Source organism: Salvia splendens, chromosome 20, assembly GCF_004379255.2.
Source record: "Salvia splendens isolate huo1 chromosome 20, SspV2, whole genome shotgun sequence".
NCBI lineage: Eukaryota > Viridiplantae > Streptophyta > Magnoliopsida > Lamiales > Lamiaceae > Salvia > Salvia splendens.
This window is the reverse complement of record NC_056051.1, coordinates 24,585,851-24,611,030: the sequence shown is the minus strand read 5'-3', so window position 1 is coordinate 24,611,030 and position 25,180 is coordinate 24,585,851. Positions and strand designations below refer to the sequence as shown.

The 25,180-nt window shown below is 47.1% G+C and overlaps 1 protein-coding gene across 3 annotated transcripts; it reads left to right on the top strand.

The window, feature by feature from the left end:
* Nucleotides 1-1,227: 1,227 nt before the first annotated feature.
* On the top strand, nucleotides 1,228-24,812 carry LOC121780713 (probable inactive receptor kinase At4g23740). Of its 3 annotated transcripts, none has more exons than XM_042178345.1 (4): nucleotides 1,228-1,493; nucleotides 1,612-1,665; nucleotides 22,475-23,737; nucleotides 23,979-24,812. In XM_042178345.1, exons 3-4 carry the CDS (start codon nucleotides 22,531-22,533, stop codon nucleotides 24,659-24,661), a joined length of 1,890 nt encoding a protein of 629 aa, XP_042034279.1. In that variant the 5' UTR covers nucleotides 1,228-1,493; nucleotides 1,612-1,665; nucleotides 22,475-22,530; the 3' UTR covers nucleotides 24,662-24,812. The 3 variants fall into 3 exon arrangements, with proteins under 3 accessions (XP_042034279.1, XP_042034281.1, XP_042034280.1); XM_042178347.1 differs by having other exon boundaries at nucleotides 1,228-1,499; XM_042178346.1 differs by having other exon boundaries at nucleotides 1,228-1,665.
* The last annotated feature ends 368 nt before the right edge of the window (nucleotides 24,813-25,180 follow it).

Here is a 25,180-nt window from a genome sequence, read left to right as displayed (position 1 = left end):
CCATTTTCTTTCCTCTTTCATCTTACCTGTGCTTGGTTCCAACTTCCAACATCAGTTTAGGGCATTATATTCATGACGAATAGAATCTTGTATAGAATATATTACAAGCTAAAACATGGATGTTTGGTTTTAGATTTGAAGTACCTAAAATGTCCAAAACAGCTTCCTCATTTGAAAATAAAGAACATAACACAAAGAATGAAGCAAGGAAAAAGATGAAAGAAAACCGCAACTTGCATACTTCAGCAGTTGCCATGGAAAAATACATTTTGGTGCATTGTACATAATTCAAATTAATTAAATCATCGTTGTTTGGTTGTGGTGTAAGATGATAAATCCAGCAAAGCTTTAATCATTATGAATCTTTAGGCACGTGAATAGTTATAATAGAACCTTTACTGTTCATTTTTCAGTTTATATATAAACATTATGTTTTTAATGATTGTATTAATTTATCGTCATTCTTAGATTTATTACAAGACCCTAAGCTTTATGCATTGACCCATATATATTAATGGTGTTTTTTTAACGGTAAAAGTTAAACTATCATGAATTTATATTCAGGTAATAAATCATAAATTTCTACCGATTGAAATCCGAATTTTTGTAACGGTATATATTAGACACTTTACATGTATTAATTATTCATACTCATAAGTGATAACCACCACCGTCCAATTTATATAACCAACAAAAAAGACTATTCTCATTATAATAATGGGAAAATATTGATTTATTATAAAATTATGAGGAATTTAAACTGCACATATTTCTGTTAGTGTTGGAAAAATCGTGCAAATGAGGTGCCATTTACATGACTTAACTCCCTAATCCACCTCTAAACCACCACTCCAATAATTAAACATATTCCTTTTTGGGAAATTATATTACCATTTAAATAAAAAAAATTAACTCCAATTATTACTTTATTGCCTTAAGGGGTCTCAATAACAACAATGAACAAATTAAATAGTTAAGTCAAAATTAATATTTTAATTTAAGGCATCTTTCCAAAATAAATTTTATAGAAGGCAGCGTTTTCCTAATTCCATAACACGTTCAATTTTTTTTTCTACAATTAATAAATATTACACCTAATCCCTTTCCTTTAGTATATTTTTAAATATAATTATGTACACTATTGAAGAGTTAATAAATCTGATTAAAAGAAGAAAGTGAATATATCATCAAAATGTGATTTTCATTAAATGTAAACAATTCTTCAGAGTAGACATTCATCACTTCCTATCTCTCACAAATTTCAACATGATTCAATCAAATTTTGTTGTTTAATCTGCCGCTGCAGCCATCTTTACGCTACAGCACGTGCAGTTCCCACTCTTCCCGCGCCATGGAAATTCAGTAAAGAAGAAAAAGAAACCAACTTTTCCCATCATTAATTCTTCTGTTCCCTTCACAATTCACATTTCCGTTGCCTCAAGCAAGAAATCTCCTTTTTCCCATTCATCACACTGCCACCAACCGCTGCCTCAGTTTGTGTTTGGATTCTTCCCACTTTTTTTTCATTAAATATTGCATTATTTTTGTCTCTGCTCTTTCTTTTCTCATTTGGAATTTCTGTAACAGAAACTCTGACTCTGTTTCCTGCAGAATTCTTGGTTGTTGGGTAGCTGAGATTGGAAGTTTCTGATCTCTTTTCCAGAGGCAAGACTACATTTTTCAGCTGAATTCATTTTTTATTAGATGAGATGTTAGTGTTTGATGCATGATTCTTTGAAACGGTGAAGAATTAGGAAAACCCCTATTGAAATTAGTGTTGTTTGCAATGTTTGAAAATACAGAAGTGATTGATCAGAGTCAATGAAGGTGGGAGGAAAAGGGCTTCTATATTGGCTAAAAATATTGTTTCTTTGTGTTTTAAAAGTATTCGATTTGGTTGTTTACCTAACATTGTTTACCATGTTCAAACAAATGTCACCAATCATTGATAAGTAGTATCTTAAATAAATATGATTACTGTTTGATGGATCCGCGAATTTCTGATGTTAGCAAAAACTGGTAGAGAATGAAAATGCAGACACAAAGGATTTACGTGGTTCGATTTACTGAAGTAAATCTACGTCCACGGGAAGAAGGGAGGGCAAGATTGTATTGCTTGATCTGGGATTACAGCTTACAACACAGACTTGCTATAGGGTATTTTATCTCTAGAGAGCTTAACCCTTTTCTATCTGATCTAAGTTCTATTTATACATTGAACTAGGATCGTGGTTTGCAGCCCCACTAACAAGATCGTGGGTGAGCAATAACTGCTCAATAACTGCTTCATACCACTAAATAGATCGTGGGTATAGTGGAGGTCGTGGAGGCCTTTCATGAGTCCACTAACTCCTAGTTCGGTCGAATGCTGAGACCGAACTGCTGGACTTTACCGATCAACTCTTGCCGATCTGAGAGGAGAGCTTGACTGGTCGGCTTTTACCGAGCTGTAGGCTGAGTCCGAACTCTTTGGTCGTGCCGAACTCTTTGGTCGTGCCGAACAGATACTCTTTCTTGGGCTCTGGGCTGATGGGCCGTCACTGTTATTGGGCTTGCCATTAGGGTTTAGTTCGTACCCCATCACTACCCCCCCCGAAAAGCGAAGTGAATCACTTCGGCGAAGCGAGTCACTTCGGCATTCTGAAAAAGGGGACGGGGGAGGCTGAAGTCAGGGGACGTGCCCTGCGCGTGACTGCATTAAATGCGGCATTAAATGCGACAGTAAAATCCGGCCGTTGAATCCTGAAAAGGTGGGATATGAAACGGCGCAACGATTTCGAAATCTTTCCCGTATCTGATAAATACGCTCTTTCTTCATCATTGAAGCACTTTTGCTGTTGCGTCTTCTATACTCTCTTTCTTGCGAAAATTCTCTCTCCGCTTTCAAGAATTTTTTCAGACTATCTTCACCTTCAAAAAGTAAGAAAAATGTCTTCTTCTTCTTCTTCGGAGTCGGGTAGCGTTAGGAAAGGGGGTAAGGGGTCTTCTAGCCGGAAAGAATCCGGGGAGAAGACCGTAGAGTATTTTCACAGTATCTTGAGTAAGGATACTGTGATATCCCTTTACGAAAAATACTCTTTTCCTGGGGGGAAGGCGGTGGTACCTGACGGTGATCACAGGGCTGACTCCCCGCCGGAGGGTTACGTCACCGTGTACGAGGCCTGCTTAGAATGCGGGCTTCGTTTCCCCCTCCCTTCTGCCTTTATAGATTTACTAGATTTTTTTCAGCTTCCTTTAGGCCAGGTGACTCCGAACTCTTGGAGGCACTTGTCGGCCTTCGCTGCCGAACTCCGTAGGTTAGGAAGGGATTTGTCCTTGAAGGCGATCCTTAAATTCTTTCAATTTAAGAGGAAGGGGTCTTGGTTTTACTTGATCCCTTTACAGCCCTTTAGGGCCTTTTGTAAAACGAAGTGGCCGAAGTGGCAAAATCGCTTCTTCTACTATGATAGGACCGCGGCTCCTAGTTTTCCCTGGAGAGGGCCGGAGTCCGTTATCCGTCACCCTCGGCCTGAACCGTTGGACGAGCTCGATGGCGAGCTCAACAAGATTCCCATAGTTAGGAAACAATACACGGAGTCTGAGCTCGTCAAGGGCGACGTCGTGTTCGACAGCTCGTCTTCGGACGAAGAGGCCGAGGGTGAGGATTTCTCTTTATCTTTATGCTCTACTGCTTTAACGAAGAAAATCTGACTTTGCTTTCTTGCTTTTTGGCAGTGTTCATGTTGAATAAGGCTATCAGAAAGTCCTCCGAGCTTGTGGAGCCGGAGAGAGAGAAGGCTACCAGCTCGGCGCCTGATGCCGAGAAGAATCCGAAGAGGCAAAAGACCTCTTCGGGTCCAAAGAAGCCGGAGTCGACTTCGGCAAGTAGGAAGGGGAAGACCCAGAAGCCCCCGAGAGCGCCAGAGAAAGACATGGTCTTGGCGCCTCCTTCGGAGCATATCTGTGAGCCATTTCTATGGCCCACGGACTTCGCCGAGGTGAATTGTCTTCTTGATTCCTTGGCTTGGCTTCTGTCCTGTATTTTAGGTGCCCTCTGTTAACTTTTTTCCTTATTCATTTTCAGAGGAACGATATGCTCTCCAAGCTTGTCGCCGTCGAACTCTCCAAAGGCGTCCAATGACTATGCCGAGATGCAGAGGAAGTTGGCGGCTGCTTGTCATCGGGCCGAACAGGCTGAGGCTAACTTTGAGAAGGCCAGAGCTGCTAGGATTTCGGCCCAGGATGAAGCTCAGTTTGCCAAAAACCAGCTCGTCATCCAGCGAGAGCAGGCGAAGCGGAGCGATGCTGCTGCCGTGGTTGCCCAAGGGGAGGCTCTCCGTGTTTACACGGAGAAACTCTTTTTGAGCAGCCAGTTCTCGGCCTTTGTCGGTAGTCTGGTAAGGCTAATTGCCGATAAGGGCGAGCAGGGGGCCGACGTCGTGCTGCCTCTGTACAGCCGAGAGATAGCAGCTCGGCTTCAGAATCTGCCGCTCCTTGAGGAGCTCGCTTCATCTTCGGTCCTGCTTTCTGCAGACCGAGTCCGGAGTTGTCGAGCTGATCGGGACGAGAACCTGGAGGCTATCTTTGCCTCCGTGGGACCCGTTTCACCCGCTTCGACTTACAACGGAGAGGGTGAGGCCGAGCCGCTGGAGCGGGAGGCCGAAGTCGATCAGGCCGGGCATCCGGAGAAGGAGGCCGATCAGGAGGCGGAGGCGAGGCCGGCAGGAGGCGAGGCCGAGGCTGAGGTAGCCCAGGAGAAGGAAGCTGTACCAGACCGAGGAGCCGGAGACGAAGCAGGCGGAGTATGATTTCGTCTCCCTTCTCCTAGTCTAGTTTCTTCCTTGTAAAATGGCCTTGAAGCCCTAGTGTAAAAAATTTTCCTTGTGAATGAAAAATTCTCTACCTTTGTCTTCGTATAGCTTTTCGTACTCGCCTTTATTCCTGTTGTATTTTACTATCTGCTCGGTACAGCTGCCGAACTAATATAGCTGCTTTGTACCCAAGGAGATGGAGATACTTCACTGGAAACGGCTGTACTCTTCGGCTTTGGACGAAGCTGAGAGAAGAGCTATAGCCGATCAGACGAAGAATGACGAGCTTCTGGCTCGTTTAGTGAAGCTGGAGGCCGATATCAAGGACTTAGAGTCCGATAAGAAAGATCTGGAGGCCGAGCTGAATACGGCCATTGCTGAGAGGACTGCGTATGAGGATTACATCCGTGTGCGCGGGGGAATGACCATATCAGAAGTTCAGGAACGAGTTGACGAACTGTGGGAGGAGTATAATGTACTCCGGAGGAACAATGCGCTGGAGAGCTCGGCTTGCCAACAAGTCGTGAAATCATTGCGGCGCTGGGCTTCTCGGTACGACATTGTTCTTGCCCGGCGTCCCTCAATTGAGAGATTCCTCCGGCATATCGCGCCAACAGATGCTCGCACTCCAGATCAAACCTCTGGTTCCCTTGTTCAAAATCCTACTCCCAGCCAACAACGAACTCCGGAACAGCCGGAAACGTCAAGACGAGAACGGGCTCAGGAGCAACCGGAATCGTCAAGACGGGGACGGACTGAAATTCGCCGAGGAGTTGTGACTATGAGCGAGCAAGATCAGCAGATGCTTATTGCAGAGACTCTTCATCGCCGAGGTGTTAGGACTTCTCGGGCTCGGGGAAGAGGCGTTGGGTCGAGGATAGCATCTCGTCGACCTGCTTATTCTTCATCTGCTCGGAACAACCGAACTCGGCTTCCAGAGGATTTTGCAGATAGGTGGCTTAACTTCAGCAACCCTGGACAGTAGAATAGTCCTTTGTAATAGTAGGGTAGCGGAGTTGTATGCCGAACAAGATTTGATAAATGAAATTTTGTTTTCGCTTCTAACACTGTATTTACAGCTTAGCGAAAAAATTTCATCGTACTTGTCCTCGGTCTTATGAAGTAAACTTCTTTGACCGGACTTGGTCGTCCTAATTCGGCGAGGTTTATCGCGTGGATCGGACTTTCCCTTATTGCAGTTCGTTTCAGACGAAGTGCTTATTAAGCTGAATTGCGGTCTTGTATCCTCCTTGGAAGCTTGGACTCACAATCGTTGGCTTATTGCAGTTCGTTTCAGACGGACTGCTTGTTAAGCTGAATTGTGGTCTTATATCCTCCTTAGAAGCTTGGACTCACAATAGTCTTTAATAATCGATCTAAAAAGGGGATCAGTCTTTAAAGAACGATATACCTTGGTACCATTTGTAAGAGACGACAAGCACATAGAGACAAAACACATAGAGAAAAAATGAAAAAGACGAAAGAAAAAACTTTAAACTTTTTATAAAACGACAAGTAAAAGGTACAAGTAAAAACAAACAAATAAAAACATGTACCCCTATGACCGAACTAGACACAAGACAGACTGACCGGACTTTGTCTCTTACAAGTGGAACTTCTTGAGGTTGGAGACGTGCCATGTTCGGGGTACTTGTTCTCCTGACATGTGAGTCAATTTATAAGACCCTTTGCCGAGGACTTCTGACACCCGATACGGACCCTCCCATGTGGGTTCGAGTTTGCCCAGCTTTTCTGCTCGGCTTACTTCGTTGTTTCTCAAGACGAGATCTCCCACTTGAAATTGAAGCTTTTTCACCCTTTGGTTATAATACCGGGCTACTTGCTCCTTATACTTGGCTGCTTTTATGCACGCCAATTCTCTTCTTTCTTCGGCGAGATCTAGTTCGGCTCTCAGTCCGTCGTCATTCATTTCTGAGGAGAAATTTAGAGTTCGGGGACTGGGTACGCCGATCTCCACCGGAATTACGGCTTCAGTGCCGTACACCAGACTATACGGGGTTTCACCGTTGGAGGTTTTGGGTGTAGTTCGGTAGGACCACAGGACTTGAGGGAGATTTTCTACCCATTGTCCTTTGGCTTGTTCTAACCGGGCTTTTAACCCTTTCACCAGAATCCGGTTCGTTACTTCCGTTTGTCCGTTTGCTTGGGGATGGGAGACCGAAGTGAACCGCTGTTGAATGTTCAGCTCTTGGCACCAATTCTTGAACGTCTTGTCGGTGAACTGAGTCCCATTATCCGAGATGAGGATGTGGGGTATGCCAAATCGGCACACTATGTTCTTCCAGACGAAGTCCAATGCCTTTGAGCTCGTTATCGTAGCTAATGGTTCAGCCTCCACCCACTTCGTAAAGTAGTCCACGGCAACGATAAGGAATTTCATTTGCCGAGGAGCTTGAGGAAGTGGTCCCACTATGTCTATGCCCCATTGCATGAAAGGCCAAGGGCTTTGCATAGTGTATAGATCGGTCTGCGGCATCCTTGGGACATTTGCATGAATTTGGCACTTCGTACACTTCTTGACGAGCTGCACTGCTTCTTGTACCATGGTTGGCCAATAATATCCCCATCTCAGAACTTTTTTAGCTAAAGCTCTGGCTCCGATGTGGCTACCGCACGATCCTTCATGAACTTCTCTGAGGATGTAGTCCGTCTCTTCTGGTCCTACGCACCGCAATAACGGCTGGAGGTAAGACTTTCTAAAGAGGACTCCTTCATGAAGTTCGTACCGAAGTGCTCGGCACGTAATCTTCCGAGCTTCTCTCTTATCCTCAGGCAATTGTCCTTGATCCAGATACTGCAAGATCGGCGTCATCCAGTTCGGCGAGCTGGATACTGAATGTACCTCGGCTTCATCAATGCTTCGATGCATTAATTCTTCCGCCTTTGAGCTCGGATCTGAGGCCAACTTACTTAAGATATCTGCTCGGCTATTTTCCGCTCTGGGAATACGGATTATCCGAAAATAGGAGAAACTTCGGCTGATGCTTTGCGCTTTGTCCAAATACTTCTTCATTCTCTCGTCACGGGCTTCACTTGTACCCAACATGTGATTTACTATGACTTGTGAATCACAATGGACTTTGAGAGATTTGACGAGCAGACTTTGCGCTAACTGGAGTCCGGCCAGGAGGGCTTCGTACTCGGCTTCATTATTAGTAGTGGGGAATAGGAACCGAAGTGAGTAGGTTACCTCGTGTCCGTCGGGAGCGACAAGTAAAATACCAGCTCCACTTCCCATCTTGTTTGAAGCTCCATCTACGAACCCGCTCCAGCAGTCCGGCGGCTCTACTTCGGATTCCAAGGGCTGTGCTAGTTCGGCATTGGCAGAATTCTTCTGTTCGGCAATAACAGGAATTGCTTGATCGAACTTCGCTTCTGCAAGAAAATCTGCCAAGGCTTGTCCCTTGATGGCTTTCCGAGGTAGATATTCAATTGTGTGCTCTCCCAACTCTATAGCCCACTTGGCGATTCTGCCTGATGCTTCTGGTTTGGTCAACACTTGCCGAAGAGGTAGATCGGTTAAGACGCATACCTTGTGAGCATAGAAGTATGGCCGCAGTCTCCTTGCTGCATTTACTAACGCCAGAGCAATTTTTTCCAGAGGTTGATACCTTGTTTCTGGACCTCTTAATGCTCGGCTTGTAAAGTAGATGGGAAACTGCTTTAGGCCTTCTTCTCGTACAAGCACCGCGCTGATGGTTTGATCCGATGCCGCTAAGTATAAGAATAGTACTTCGGCTTCGGCTGGAGCAGAGAGAATAGGAAGCTCGGCTAGATAACTTTTGAGCTCGTCAAAGGCCTTTTTCTGCTCGGCTCCCCACTCGAACTTTGGTGCCTTTTTCAACACCTTGAAGAACGGCAGTTGCTTTTCGGCTGCTTGGGAAAGGAATCGACTCAGTGCGGCTAGACATCCGGTTAGCCTTTGCACGTCATGTATGGACTTCGGCATTGCCATGTTCTGAACGACTTGAACTTTTGAGGGGTTTGCCTTGAGTCCGTCTTTTGAAACCCAACAACCCAGAAACTTTCCCGAATCTACCAAAAAGGTACACTTTTGGGGATTAAGTTTGAGGTTAGCTTTCTTGAGCACGTTGAGAGTGGACTTGAGGTTGTGCTCGTACTCCGAAGTGCTTTTGCTTTTGACGACTATATCGTCAACATACACTTCGACCTCCTTTCCAATCAGGTGCCGAAAAAGCTTGTCTACCATCCTTTGATAAGTGGCTCCGGCATTCTTTAAACCGAATGGCATCTTTTTATAAGCGAAAATGCCGAAATCAGTAATGAAGGCCGTTTTTGAAGCGTCAATCTCATCCATTAAAACTTGATGGTATCCTTTGTACAGATCAAGAAAACAAAAAATTTCAAAGCCTATCAAAGCTTCTACTTTTTTATCTATGTTCGGAAGGGGATAGCAATCTTTGGGACAGTGCTTATTTAGATCGGTGAAATCTATGCACATCCGCCATCCTCCTTCCTTTTTCTTGATCATGACAGGATTGGCCACCCACGAAGGATACTTCACTTCGAATAACACATCCGCCTTCAATAATTGACGGACTTCGTCATGGATGACTTGACTTCGTTCTGCCGCAAAGAGTCTTTGCTTCTGTTTTATCGGCCGGACTGAAGGATCAATATTTAACCGATGAGTGATTACCTCGGGGGGCACTCCGGTCATGTCCAACGGAGACCATGCAAAGACGTCTTTATACTCCTTGAGGAGCTGGATGGTTTTTTCCCGAAGTAGGGGCGTTCCCGCGAAGCCGATTTTAACCGTTCTGGATGGATCGTCTTCGTACAGCTGAACTGTCATCGAGTTCGGCTCCGGTATGACTTCGGTCATCGCCTCTGACTCCGGCTGCTGTGATTGCTATGCTTGGTGGTGCCGATCTGACTGCTCGGCACTTCTAAGCGCAATTTGCAGACATTCCTTTGCTCTCTTTTGGTCACCTCGGATGACCGCTATCCCTCCTTTAGTAGGGATCTTGATGGTGAGGTGATAAGTAGAGCAAATGGCCCGAACTGTGTTGAGCCAGTCTCTTCCCAGGATGATGTTGTACGGGGACCGAGCTTTCACCACGAAAAACTCAATCAACGTACTGGAGCTAGTAGGCGCTTTCCCCACCGTGATCGGAAGGCTGATAATACCTTCAGGGCGGGTGTCCTCCTGGGCGAAGCTCTTCAGGGGAAGCGGAGCCGGACTGAGCCGAGCTGGGTCCACTTCTAGTTTGTCGAAGCACTCTTTAAAAAGAATGCTAACCGACGCTCCTGTATCCACAAACACCCTGTGGATCAGTTTGTTTGCCACTCCGGCTTGGATGACAATGGCGTCTTGGTGAGGAGAGATGGCTGGGACGGGATCAGCAGCCGAGAACGTAATCACTTCGTCCTGCTTCAGCCTTTTATGCGTTGGCTCCTCTCGATTGGAGCCTCTGCGTTCTGACTTTAGGGACGACTTGGTCTTCCCGGCAGGGAGCGCGTCAATAGTCTGGATTACTCCATCATATTGCGGCTCGTCATCGTCTTCGGGATCCGGCTGCCTTTTCGGATCCTGAGGAGCGCAGTTCGCACCACTCTGCTGTGATTGCTATGCTTGACTGGTCGGCTTTTACCGAGCTGTAGGCTGAGTCCGAACTCTTTGGTCGTGCCGAACTCTTTGGTCGTGCCGAACAGATACTCTTTCTTGGGCTCTGGGCTGATGGGCCGTCACTGTTATTGGGCTTGCCATTAGGGTTTAGTTCGTACCCCATCACTACCCCCCCCGAAAAGCGAAGTGAATCACTTCGGCGAAGCGAGTCACTTCGGCATTCTGAAAAAGGGGACGGGGGAGGCTGAAGTCAGGGGACGTGCCCTGCGCGTGACTGCATTAAATGCGGCATTAAATGCGACAGTAAAATCCGGCCGTCGAATCCTGAAAAGGTGGGATATGAAACGGTGCGATGATTTGAAATCTTTCCCGTATCTGATAAATACGCTCTTTCTTCATCATTGAAGCACTTTTGCTGTTGCGTCTTCTATACTCTCTTTCTTGCGAAAATTCTCTCTCCGCTTTCAAGAATTTTTTCAGACTATCTTCACCTTCAAAAAGTAAGAAAAATGTCTTCTTCTTCTTCTTCGGAGTCGGGTAGCGTTAGGAAAGGGGGTAAGGGGTCTTCTAGCCGGAAAGAATCCGGGGAGAAGACCGTAGAGTATTTTCACAGTATCTTGAGTAAGGATACTGTGATATCCCTTTACGAAAAATACTCTTTTCCTGGGGGGAAGGCGGTGGTACCTGACGGTGATCACAGGGCTGACTCCCCGCCGGAGGGTTACGTCACCGTGTACGAGGCCTGCTTAGAATGCGGGCTTCGTTTCCCCCTCCCTTCTGCCTTTATAGATTTACTAGATTTTTTTCAGCTTCCTTTAGGCCAGGTGACTCCGAACTCTTGGAGGCACTTGTCGGCCTTCGCTGCCGAACTCCGTAGGTTAGGAAGGGATTTGTCCTTGAAGGCGATCCTTAAATTCTTTCAATTTAAGAGGAAGGGGTCTTGGTTTTACTTGATCCCTTTACAGCCCTTTAGGGCCTTTTGTAAAACGAAGTGGCCGAAGTGGCAAAATCGCTTCTTCTACTATGATAGGACCGCGGCTCCTAGTTTTCCCTGGAGAGGGCCGGAGTCCGTTATCCGTCACCCTCGGCCTGAACCGTTGGACGAGCTCGATGGCGAGCTCAACAAGATTCCCATAGTTAGGAAACAATACACGGAGTCTGAGCTCGTCAAGGGCGACGTCGTGTTCGACAGCTCGTCTTCGGACGAAGAGGCCGAGGGTGAGGATTTCTCTTTATCTTTATGCTCTACTGCTTTAACGAAGAAAATCTGACTTTGCTTTCTTGCTTTTTGGCAGTGTTCATGTTGAATAAGGCTATCAGAAAGTCCTCCGAGCTTGTGGAGCCGGAGAGAGAGAAGGCTACCAGCTCGGCGCCTGATGCCGAGAAGAATCCGAAGAGGCAAAAGACCTCTTCGGGTCCAAAGAAGCCGGAGTCGACTTCGGCAAGTAGGAAGGGGAAGACCCAGAAGCCCCCGAGAGCGCCAGAGAAAGACATGGTCTTGGCGCCTCCTTCGGAGCATATCTGTGAGCCATTTCTATGGCCCACGGACTTCGCCGAGGTGAATTGTCTTCTTGATTCCTTGGCTTGGCTTCTGTCCTGTATTTTTGGTGCCCTCTGTTAACTTTTTTCCTTATTCATTTTCAGAGGAACGATATGCTCTCCAAGCTTGTCGCCGTCGAACTCTCCAAAGCGTCCAATGACTATGCCGAGATGCAGAGGAAGTTGGCGGCTGCTTGTCATCGGGCCGAACAGGCTGAGGCTAACTTTGAGAAGGCCAGAGCTGCTAGGATTTCGGCCCAGGATGAAGCTCAGTTTGCCAAAAACCAGCTCGTCATCCAGCGAGAGCAGGCGAAGCGGAGCGATGCTGCTGCCGTGGTTGCCCAAGGGGAGGCTCTCCGTGTTTACACGGAGAAACTCTTTTTGAGCAGCCAGTTCTCGGCCTTTGTCGGTAGTCTGGTAAGGCTAATTGCCGATAAGGGCGAGCAGGGGGCCGACGTCGTGCTGCCTCTGTACAGCCGAGAGATAGCAGCTCGGCTTCAGAATCTGCCGCTCCTTGAGGAGCTCGCTTCATCTTCGGTCCTGCTTTCTGCAGACCGAGTCCGGAGTTGTCGAGCTGATCGGGACGAGAACCTGGAGGCTATCTTTGCCTCCGTGGGACCCGTTTCACCCGCTTCGACTTACAACGGAGAGGGTGAGGCCGAGCCGCTGGAGCGGGAGGCCGAAGTCGATCAGGCCGGGCATCCGGAGAAGGAGGCCGATCAGGAGGCGGAGGCGAGGCCGGCAGGAGGCGAGGCCGAGGCTGAGGTAGCCCAGGAGAAGGAAGCTGTACCAGACCGAGGAGCCGGAGACGAAGCAGGCGGAGTATGATTTCGTCTCCCTTCTCCTAGTCTAGTTTCTTCCTTGTAAAATGGCCTTGAAGCCCTAGTGTAAAAAATTTTCCTTGTGAATGAAAAATTCTCTACCTTTGTCTTCGTATAGCTTTTCGTACTCGCCTTTATTCCTGTTGTATTTTACTATCTGCTCGGTACAGCTGCCGAACTAATATAGCTGCTTTGTACCCAAGGAGATGGAGATACTTCACTGGAAACGGCTGTACTCTTCGGCTTTGGACGAAGCTGAGAGAAGAGCTATAGCCGATCAGACGAAGAATGACGAGCTTCTGGCTCGTTTAGTGAAGCTGGAGGCCGATATCAAGGACTTAGAGTCCGATAAGAAAGATCTGGAGGCCGAGCTGAATACGGCCATTGCTGAGAGGACTGCGTATGAGGATTACATCCGTGTGCGCGGGGGAATGACCATATCAGAAGTTCAGGAACGAGTTGACGAACTGTGGGAGGAGTATAATGTACTCCGGAGGAACAATGCGCTGGAGAGCTCGGCTTGCCAACAAGTCGTGAAATCATTGCGGCGCTGGGCTTCTCGGTACGACATTGTTCTTGCCCGGCGTCCCTCAATTGAGAGATTCCTCCGGCATATCGCGCCAACAGATGCTCGCACTCCAGATCAAACCTCTGGTTCCCTTGTTCAAAATCCTACTCCCAGCCAACAACGAACTCCGGAACAGCCGGAAACGTCAAGACGAGAACGGGCTCAGGAGCAACCGGAATCGTCAAGACGGGGACGGACTGAAATTCGCCGAGGAGTTGTGACTATGAGCGAGCAAGATCAGCAGATGCTTATTGCAGAGACTCTTCATCGCCGAGGTGTTAGGACTTCTCGGGCTCGGGGAAGAGGCGTTGGGTCGAGGATAGCATCTCGTCGACCTGCTTATTCTTCATCTGCTCGGAACAACCGAACTCGGCTTCCAGAGGATTTTGCAGATAGGTGGCTTAACTTCAGCAACCCTGGACAGTAGAATAGTCCTTTGTAATAGCGTAACGCCATTTTGTAGGGTAGCGGAGTTGTATGCCGAACAAGATTTGATAAATGAAATTTTGTTTTCGCTTCTAACACTGTATTTACAGCTTAGCGAAAAAATTTCATCGTACTTGTCCTCGGTCTTATGAAGTAAACTTCTTTGACCGGACTTGGTCGTCCTAATTCGGCGAGGTTTATCGCGTGGATCGGACTTTCCCTTATTGCAGTTCGTTTCAGACGAAGTGCTTATTAAGCTGAATTGCGGTCTTGTATCCTCCTTGGAAGCTTGGACTCACAATCGTTGGCTTATTGCAGTTCGTTTCAGACGGACTGCTTGTTAAGCTGAATTGTGGTCTTATATCCTCCTTAGAAGCTTGGACTCACAATAGTCTTTAATAATCGATCTAAAAAGGGGATCAGTCTTTAAAGAACGATATACCTTGGTACCATTTGTAAGAGACGACAAGCACATAGAGACAAAACACATAGAGAAAAAATGAAAAAGACGAAAGAAAAAACTTTAAACTTTTTATAAAACGACAAGTAAAAGGTACAAGTAAAAACAAACAAATAAAAACATGTACCCCTATGACCGAACTAGACACAAGACAGACTGACCGGACTTTGTCTCTTACAAGTGGAACTTCTTGAGGTTGGAGACGTGCCATGTTCGGGGTACTTGTTCTCCTGACATGTGAGTCAATTTATAAGACCCTTTGCCGAGGACTTCTGACACCCGATACGGACCCTCCCATGTGGGTTCGAGTTTGCCCAGCTTTTCTGCTCGGCTTACTTCGTTGTTTCTCAAGACGAGATCTCCCACTTGAAATTGAAGCTTTTTCACCCTTTGGTTATAATACCGGGCTACTTGCTCCTTATACTTGGCTGCTTTTATGCACGCCAATTCTCTTCTTTCTTCGGCGAGATCTAGTTCGGCTCTCAGTCCGTCGTCATTCATTTCTGAGGAGAAATTTAGAGTTCGGGGACTGGGTACGCCGATCTCCACCGGAATTACGGCTTCAGTGCCGTACACCAGACTATACGGGGTTTCACCGTTGGAGGTTTTGGGTGTAGTTCGGTAGGACCACAGGACTTGAGGGAGATTTTCTACCCATTGTCGTTTGGCTTGTTCTAACCGGGCTTTTAACCCTTTCACCAGAATCCGGTTCGTTACTTCCGTTTGTCCGTTTGCTTGGGGATGGGAGACCGAAGTGAACCGCTGTTGAATGTTCAGCTCTTGGCACCAATTCTTGAACGTCTTGTCGGTGAACTGAGTCCCATTATCCGAGATGAGGATGTGGGGTATGCCAAATCGGCACACTATGTTCTTCCAGACGAAGTCCAATGCCTTTGAGCTCGTTATCGTAGCTAATGGTTCAGCCTCCACCCACTTCGTAAAGTAGTCCACGGCAACGATAAGGAATTTCATTTGCCGAGGAGCTTGAGGAAGTGGTCCCACTATGTCTATGCCCCATTGCATGAAAGGCCAAGGGCTTTGCATAGTGTATAGATCGGTCTGCGGCATCCTTGGGACATTTGCATGAATTTGGCACTTCGTACACTTCTTGACGAGCTGCACTGCTTCTTGTACCATGGTTGGCCAATAATATCCCCATCTCAGAACTTTTTTAGCTAAAGCTCTGGCTCCGATGTGGCTACCGCACGATCCTTCATGAACTTCTCTGAGGATGTAGTCCGTCTCTTCTGGTCCTACGCACCGCAATAACGGCTGGAGGTAAGACTTTCTAAAGAGGACTCCTTCATGAAGTTCGTACCGAAGTGCTCGGCACGTAATCTTCCGAGCTTCTCTCTTATCCTCAGGCAATTGTCCTTGATCCAGATACTGCAAGATCGGCGTCATCCAGTTCGGCGAGCTGGATACTGAATGTACCTCGGCTTCATCAATGCTTCGATGCATTAATTCTTCCGCCTTTGAGCTCGGATCTGAGGCCAACTTACTTAAGATATCTGCTCGGCTATTTTCCGCTCTGGGAATACGGATTATCCGAAAATAGGAGAAACTTCGGCTGATGCTTTGCGCTTTGTCCAAATACTTCTTCATTCTCTCGTCACGGGCTTCACTTGTACCCAACATGTGATTTACTATGACTTGTGAATCACAATGGACTTTGAGAGATTTGACGAGCAGACTTTGCGCTAACTGGAGTCCGGCCAGGAGGGCTTCGTACTCGGCTTCATTATTAGTAGTGGGGAATAGGAACCGAAGTGAGTAGGTTACCTCGTGTCCGTCGGGAGCGACAAGTAAAATACCAGCTCCACTTCCCATCTTGTTTGAAGCTCCATCTACGAACCCGCTCCAGCAGTCCGGCGGCTCTACTTCGGATTCCAAGGGCTGTGCTAGTTCGGCATTGGCAGAATTCTTCTGTTCGGCAATAACAGGAATTGCTTGATCGAACTTCGCTTCTGCAAGAAAATCTGCCAAGGCTTGTCCCTTGATGGCTTTCCGAGGTAGATATTCAATTGTGTGCTCTCCCAACTCTATAGCCCACTTGGCGATTCTGCCTGATGCTTCTGGTTTGGTCAACACTTGCCGAAGAGGTAGATCGGTTAAGACGCATACCTTGTGAGCATAGAAGTATGGCCGCAGTCTCCTTGCTGCATTTACTAACGCCAGAGCAATTTTTTCCAGAGGTTGATACCTTGTTTCTGGACCTCTTAATGCTCGGCTTGTAAAGTAGATGGGAAACTGCTTTAGGCCTTCTTCTCGTACAAGCACCGCGCTGATGGTTTGATCCGATGCCGCTAAGTATAAGAATAGTACTTCGGCTTCGGCTGGAGCAGAGAGAATAGGAAGCTCGGCTAGATAACTTTTGAGCTCGTCAAAGGCCTTTTTCTGCTCGGCTCCCCACTCGAACTTTGGTGCCTTTTTCAACACCTTGAAGAACGGCAGTTGCTTTTCGGCTGCTTGGGAAAGGAATCGACTCAGTGCGGCTAGACATCCGGTTAGCCTTTGCACGTCATGTATGGACTTCGGCATTGCCATGTTCTGAACGACTTGAACTTTTGAGGGGTTTGCCTTGAGTCCGTCTTTTGAAACCCAACAACCCAGAAACTTTCCCGAATCTACCAAAAAGGTACACTTTTGGGGATTAAGTTTGAGGTTAGCTTTCTTGAGCACGTTGAGAGTGGACTTGAGGTTGTGCTCGTACTCCGAAGTGCTTTTGCTTTTGACGACTATATCGTCAACATACACTTCGACCTCCTTTCCAATCAGGTGCCGAAAAAGCTTGTCTACCATCCTTTGATAAGTGGCTCCGGCATTCTTTAAACCGAATGGCATCTTTTTATAAGCGAAAATGCCGAAATCAGTAATGAAGGCCGTTTTTGAAGCGTCAATCTCATCCATTAAAACTTGATGGTATCCTTTGTACAGATCAAGAAAACAAAAAATTTCAAAGCCTATCAAAGCTTCTACTTTTTTATCTATGTTCGGAAGGGGATAGCAATCTTTGGGACAGTGCTTATTTAGATCGGTGAAATCTATGCACATCCGCCATCCTCCTTCCTTTTTCTTGATCATGACAGGATTGGCCACCCACGAAGGATACTTCACTTCGAATAACACATCCGCCTTCAATAATTGACGGACTTCGTCATGGATGACTTGACTTCGTTCTGCCGCAAAGAGTCTTTGCTTCTGTTTTATCGGCCGGACTGAAGGATCAATATTTAACCGATGAGTGATTACCTCGGGGGGCACTCCGGTCATGTCCAACGGAGACCATGCAAAGACGTCTTTATACTCCTTGAGGAGCTGGATGGTTTTTTCCCGAAGTAGGGGCGTCCCAAAACCTCCAACGGTGAAACCCCGTATAGTCTGGTGTACGGCACTGAAGCCGTAATTCCGGTGGAGATCGGCGTACCCAGTCCCCGAACTCTAAATTTCTCCTCAGAAATGAATGACGACGGACTGAGAGCCGAACTAGATCTCGCCGAAGAAAGAAGAGAATTGGCGTGCATAAAAGCAGCCAAGTATAAGGAGCAAGTAGCCCGGTATTATAACCAAAGGGTGAAAAAGCTTCAATTTCAAGTGGGAGATCTCGTCTTGAGAAACAACGAAGTAAGCCGAGCAGAAAAGCTGGGCAAACTCGAACCCACATGGGAGGGTCCGTATCGGGTGTCAGAAGTCCTCGGCAAAGGGTCTTATAAATTGACTCACATGTCAGGAGAACAAGTACCCCGAACATGGCACGTCTCCAACCTCAAGAAGTTCCACTTGTAAGAGACAAAGTCCGGTCAGTCTGTCTTGTGTCTAGTTCGGTCATAGGGGTACATGTTTTTATTTGTTTGTTTTTACTTGTACCTTTTACTTGTCGTTTTATAAAAAGTTTAAAGTTTTTTCTTTCGTCTTTTTCATTTTTTCTCTATGTGTTTTGTCTCTATGTGCTTGTCGTCTCTTACAAATGGTACCAAGGTATATCGTTCTTTAAAGACTGATCCCCTTTTTAGATCGATTATTAAAGACTATTGTGAGTCCAAGCTTCTAAGGAGGATATAAGACCACAATTCAGCTTAACAAGCAGTCCGTCTGAAACGAACTGCAATAAGCCAACGATTGTGAGTCCAAGCTTCCAAGGAGGATACAAGACCGCAATTCAGCTTAATAAGCACTTCGTCTGAAACGAACTGCAATAAGGGAAAGTCCGATCCACGCGATAAACCTCGCCGAATTAGGACGACCAAGTCCGGTCAAAGAAGTTTACTTCATAAGACCGAGGACAAGTACGATGAAATTTTTTCGCTAAGCTGTAAATACAGTGTTAGAAGCGAAAACAAAATTTCATTTATCAAATCTTGTTCGGCATACAACTCCGCTACCCTACAAAATGGCGTTACGCTATTACAAAGGACTATTCTACTGTCCAGGGTTGCTGAAGTTAAGCCACCTATCTGCAAAATCCTCTGGAAGCCGAGTTCGGTTGTTCCGAGCAGATGAAGAATAAGCAGGTCGACGAGATGCTATCCTCGACCCAACGCCTCTTCCCCGAGCCCGAGAAGTCCTAACACCTCGGCGATGAAGAGTCTCTGCAATAAGCATCTGCTGATCTTGCTCGCTCATAGTCACAACTCCTCGGCGAATTTCAGTCCGTCCCCGTCTTGACGATTCCGGTTGCTCCTGAGCCCGTTCTCGTCTTGACGTTTCCGGCTGTTCCGGAGTTCGTTGTTGGCTGGGAGTAGGATTTTGAACAAGGGAACCAGAGGTTTGAGCTGGAGTGCGAGCATCTGTTGGCGCGATATGCCGGAGGAATCTCTCAATTGAGGGACGCCGGGCAAGAACGATGTCGTACCGAGAAGCCCAGCGCCGCAATGATTTCACGACTTGTTGGCAAGCCGAGCTCTCCAGCGCATTGTTCCTCCGGAGTACAGTATACTCCTCCCACAGTTCGTCAACTCGTTCCTGAACTTCTGATATGGTCATTCCCCCGCGCACACGGATGTAATCCTCATACGCAGTCCTCTCAGCAATGGCCGTATTCAGCTCGGCCTCCAGATCTTTCTTATCGGACTCTAAGTCCTTGATATCGGCCTCCAGCTTCACTAAACGAGCCAGAAGCTCGTCATTCTTCGTCTGATCGGCTATAGCTCTTCTCTCAGCTTCGTCCAAAGCCGAAGAGTACAGCCGTTTCCAGTGAAGTATCTCCATCTCCTTGGGTACAAAGCAGCTATATTAGTTCGGCAGCTGTACCGAGCAGATAGTAAAATACAACAGGAATAAAGGCGAGTACGAAAAGCTATACGAAGACAAAGGTAGAGAATTTTTCATTCACAAGGAAAATTTTTTACACTAGGGCTTCAAGGCCATTTTACAAGGAAGAAACTAGACTAGGAGAAGGGAGACGAAATCATACTCCGCCTGCTTCGTCTCCGGCTCCTCGGTCTGGTACAGCTTCCTTCTCCTGGGCTACCTCAGCCTCGGCCTCGCCTCCTGCCGGCCTCGCCTCCGCCTCCTGATCGGCCTCCTTCTCCGGATGCCCGGCCTGATCGACTTCGGCCTCCCGCTCCAGCGGCTCGGCCTCACCCTCTCCGTTGTAAGTCGAAGCGGGTGAAACGGGTCCCACGGAGGCAAAGATAGCCTCCAGGTTCTCGTCCCGATCAGCTCGACAACTCCGGACTCGGTCTGCAGAAAGCAGGACCGAAGATGAAGCGAGCTCCTCAAGGAGCGGCAGATTCTGAAGCCGAGCTGCTATCTCTCGGCTGTACAGAGGCAGCACGACGTCGGCCCCCTGCTCGCCCTTATCGGCAATTAGCCTTACCAGACTACCGACAAAGGCCGAGAACTGGCTGCTCAAAAAGAGTTTCTCCGTGTAAACACGGAGAGCCTCCCCTTGGGCAACCACGGCAGCAGCATCGCTCCGCTTCGCCTGCTCTCGCTGGATGACGAGCTGGTTTTTGGCAAACTGAGCTTCATCCTGGGCCGAAATCCTAGCAGCTCTGGCCTTCTCAAAGTTAGCCTCAGCCTGTTCGGCCCGATGACAAGCAGCCGCCAACTTCCTCTGCATCTCGGCATAGTCATTGGACGCTTTGGAGAGTTCGACGGCGACAAGCTTGGAGAGCATATCGTTCCTCTGAAAATGAATAAGGAAAAAAGTTAACAGAGGGCACCAAAAATACAGGACAGAAGCCAAGCCAAGGAATCAAGAAGACAATTCACCTCGGCGAAGTCCGTGGGCCATAGAAATGGCTCACAGATATGCTCCGAAGGAGGCGCCAAGACCATGTCTTTCTCTGGCGCTCTCGGGGGCTTCTGGGTCTTCCCCTTCCTACTTGCCGAAGTCGACTCCGGCTTCTTTGGACCCGAAGAGGTCTTTTGCCTCTTCGGATTCTTCTCGGCATCAGGCGCCGAGCTGGTAGCCTTCTCTCTCTCCGGCTCCACAAGCTCGGAGGACTTTCTGATAGCCTTATTCAACATGAACACTGCCAAAAAGCAAGAAAGCAAAGTCAGATTTTCTTCGTTAAAGCAGTAGAGCATAAAGATAAAGAGAAATCCTCACCCTCGGCCTCTTCGTCCGAAGACGAGCTGTCGAACACGATGTCGCCCTTGACGAGCTCAGACTCCGTGTATTGTTTCCTAACTATGGGAATCTTGTTGAGCTCGCCATCGAGCTCGTCCAACGGTTCAGGCCGAGGGTGACGGATAACGGACTCCGGCCCTCTCCAGGGAAAACTAGGAGCCGCGGTCCTATCATAGTAGAAGAAGCGATTTTGCCACTTCGGCCACTTCGTTTTACAAAAGGCCCTAAAGGGCTGTAAAGGGATCAAGTAAAACCAAGACCCCTTCCTCTTAAATTGAAAGAATTTAAGGATCGCCTTCAAGGACAAATCCCTTCCTAACCTACGGAGTTCGGCAGCGAAGGCCGACAAGTGCCTCCAAGAGTTCGGAGTCACCTGGCCTAAAGGAAGCTGAAAAAAATCTAGTAAATCTATAAAGGCAGAAGGGAGGGGGAAACGAAGCCCGCATTCTAAGCAGGCCTCGTACACGGTGACGTAACCCTCCGGCGGGGAGTCAGCCCTGTGATCACCGTCAGGTACCACCGCCTTCCCCCCAGGAAAAGAGTATTTTTCGTAAAGGGATATCACAGTATCCTTACTCAAGATACTGTGAAAATACTCTACGGTCTTCTCCCCGGATTCTTTCCGGCTAGAAGACCCCTTACCCCCTTTCCTAACGCTACCCGACTCCGAAGAAGAAGAAGAAGACATTTTTCTTACTTTTTGAAGGCGAAGATAGTCTGAAAAAATTCTTGAAAGCGGAGAGAGAATTTTCGCAAGAAAGAGAGTATAGAAGACGCAACAGCAAAAGTGCTTCAATGATGAAGAAAGAGCGTATTTATCAGATACGGGAAAGATTTCAAATCATCGCACCGTTTCATATCCCACCTTTTCAGGATTCGACGGCCGGATTTTACTGTCGCATTTAATGCCGCATTTAATGCAGTCACGCGCAGGGCACGTCCCCTGACTTCAGCCTCCCCCGTCCCCTTTTTCAGAATGCCGAAGTGACTCGCTTCGCCGAAGTGATTCACTTCGCTTTTCGGGGGGGGGTAGTGATGGGGTGCGTACTAAACCCTAATGGCAAGCCCAATAACAGTGACGGCCCATCAGCCCAGAGCCCAAGAAAGAGTATCTGTTCGGCACGACCAAAGAGTTCGGCACGACCAAAGAGTTCGGACTCAGCCTACAGCTCGGTAAAAGCCGACCAGTCAAGCTCTCCTCTCAGATCGGCAAGAGTTGATCGGTAAAGTCCAGCAGTTCGGTCTCAGCATTCGACCGAACTAGGAGTTAGTGGACTCATGAAAGGCCTCCACGACCTCCACTATACCCACGATCTATTTAGTGGTATGAAGCAGTTATTGAGCAGTTATTGCTCACCCACGATCTTGTTAGTGGGGCTGCAAACCACGATCCTAGTTCAATGTATAAATAGAACTTAGATCAGATAGAAAAGGGTTAAGCTCTCTAGAGATAAAATACCCTATAGCAAGTCTGTGTTGTAAGCTGTAATCCCAGATCAAGCAATACAATCTTGCCCTCCCTTCTTCCCGTGGACGTAGATTTACTTCAGTAAATCGAACCACGTAAATCCTTTGTGTCTGCATTTTCATTCTCTACCAGTTTTTGCTAACATCAGAAATTCGCGGATCCATCACTGTTTCATCTTAAACTCAAGCTTGCTTTGGTTTTTCATGATCTGTAGGGATGGGGGAGAGTCTGCATTAGTGTTTGAGGGTTTTAAGGTTCTTGATTGGAGAGATGGGAATCAAGTTGATCCTTTCAGCAGTGCTAGTGTGTGGCACTCTCTTCTCATTAGCTAGTGCAGAACCGGTCGAGGATAAGTTTGCTTTGCTCGATTTCATTAGATACGTGAACCATTCCCAGAGTTTGAATTGGGATGAGAGGACTTCTGTTTGCCATAGCTGGACTGGAGTCACTTGCAATCATGATAGTTCAAGAGTTATAGCTGTTAGACTGCCTGCTGTTGGATTGAAAGGCGGAGTTCCTACGAACACTCTTGGCCGTTTATCCGCCCTTCAGATCTTGAGTTTGAGATCTAATGGTATGAGTGGTCCTTTCCCTTCTGATATTTTGAAGCTTGGGAATTTGTCTAGTTTGTATCTTGAGTTTAATCATTTTGAGGGTCCATTGCCATTGGACTTATCTGTCTGGGAAAATCTCTCGGTGTTGAACTTGTCGAATAATAGGTTTAATGGGAGGATCCCATCTTCAATCTCCAATCTGACTCATTTGGTAGCCTTGGATCTTGCTAATAACTCTCTCTCCGGTGATGTTCCTGATCTCGATATCGAAACTCTGCAAGTGTTGGATTTGTCCAACAACAATCTCACCGGAGATGTGTCTCGATATCTTGGAAGGTTTCCTAGCTCAGCCTTTCTGGGCAACAATCTTACGTTCCAGCCATCTTCTGCTACTTCACCTGAAGCTACACGAAAGAAGCATTCGCCTAAATTTAGCCACCATACCATTCTTGCAATTGTCATTGGCAGTTCCGTGGCAGCCTTTGTGGCGATCGCCTTGCTGCTGTTTGTCACAAGCAGAAGGAAGAAAGGCGGCGAGAGTGGGCCGCTTCAGAAGGCGGAGAAGTCAACAAGGCGGATGGGGTCGCAGCACGTGCAGGAAGGGGATGCGGGGATGATATTTTTTGAGGGGTGTAATCTTGCTTTCGACCTTGAGGATTTGCTGAGGGCCTCTGCAGAGGTGCTCGGGAAGGGGACGTTTGGGGCTACGTATAAGGCGGCTCTAGAGGATGCGACTACAGTTGCGGTTAAGAGATTGAAGGAAGTCATTGTTGGGAGAAAGGATTTTGAGCAGCAGATGGAGGTCGTTGGGAATATTAGGCACACGAACGTTGCTCCTTTGAGGGCTTATTACTACTCCAAGGATGAAAAGCTAATGGTGTACGATTTCTATAGTCAGGGAAGCGTCTCAATGCTGCTCCACGGTATGTTACTACTTATGCATACATCGCTGTTTCTGTGTCGTTGTTGTTTGTGATCTGCGAATCGGCCTTTCTTGATTTTAGTGGAGTTGCACTCTTCTGTATTGTGTTGTTCTATAGTTCTTGTAGTGAACTGTGTTTTATTAGTACACAAACTTTATCTTGATCATGAAAAAAGGTTGAGCTTTTGTATTGCTGGTTGCCTTTGGCCTCAAATTTGATGAGTTTTGCCACATTTTTGCAGCGAGAAGAGGCGAAAACCTGTGTCGTCTCGACTGGGAAACGCGGTTAAAGATCGCCACTGGCGCAGCGCGAGGCCTTGCACACATCCACACACAATGTGGAGGGAAGCTCGTGCACGGCAACATAAAATCTTCGAATATTTTCCTCAACACCCAACAGTACGGCTGCGTGAGCGATCTCGGGCTAGCAACGCTGATGAGCCCCGCCTCGCCGCCCGTAGTCCGCTCTGGGTATCGTGCCCCGGAGGTGATGGACTCAAGGAAAGCGCTGCAGGCGTCCGATGTGTACAGCTACGGGGTTTTCCTGCTGGAGCTTCTCACGGGGAAGTCCCCTGTCCACGCCTCGGGAGGGGAGGAGGTCATCCATCTCGTGAGGTGGGTGAACTCCGTGGTCCGGGAGGAGTGGACGGGTGAGGTGTTCGACTTGGAGCTCCTGAGGTACCCGCACGTGGAGGAGGAGATGGTGTCGATGTTGCAAATAGGGTTGAGTTGCGTGGCGCGGATGCCCGAGCAAAGGCCGAAAATGGAGCAGGTGGTGAAGATGGTGGAGGAGATTAGGATTGTTGTCCCGGCCCCGGCCCCGGCCACGGCCACGAGGAATAGCTCACGTGGTGGGACAAGGTCTTCGAGTCCGAATATTATACCGCGTGTGAGTGAGATTGGATCCTCTTCGACTACAAACTAGATTCTTGGTAATTTGGTTTAGTTCCAAGAATTGTAGTTTTTTTTTTAAATATATTTTTTATTGAATATGGTTTTGTTTGCTAAGAATTATTGTTTGTCCCATTTGACAAAGTAATGGTGCCAAATGATTTTGTGATTGGATTAGGTTGATGTTGTTAGTTTATGTTTGGGAGTGGAGAGAGGGGGGTGGTTTAGGATGTTAACCCAAAGTCAAAAGGCTAGTTTGTTTTAAAGATTAAATACTAAGTAGTAGTAGTAGTAGTAAAGTTTGTGAAAAGTCAACTGATACATTTGGTCTTTTAGTTTTGATTACTTGCTACCCCTATTTTGTAAATCTTAAATGAACTTACTTTTGCGTTGAGGTAGATAATTTTGTTTAAGTCCAATTATTTATAGGGTTACTCATGTTTAGAAAATATTTGCAATTTTATACTTGGATTTGACAATAAAAAAATTGCATTTTAATTATTTGATTTAACCAAACCTTATAATTAAAATGGCTTACCAAACAATCTAAAAA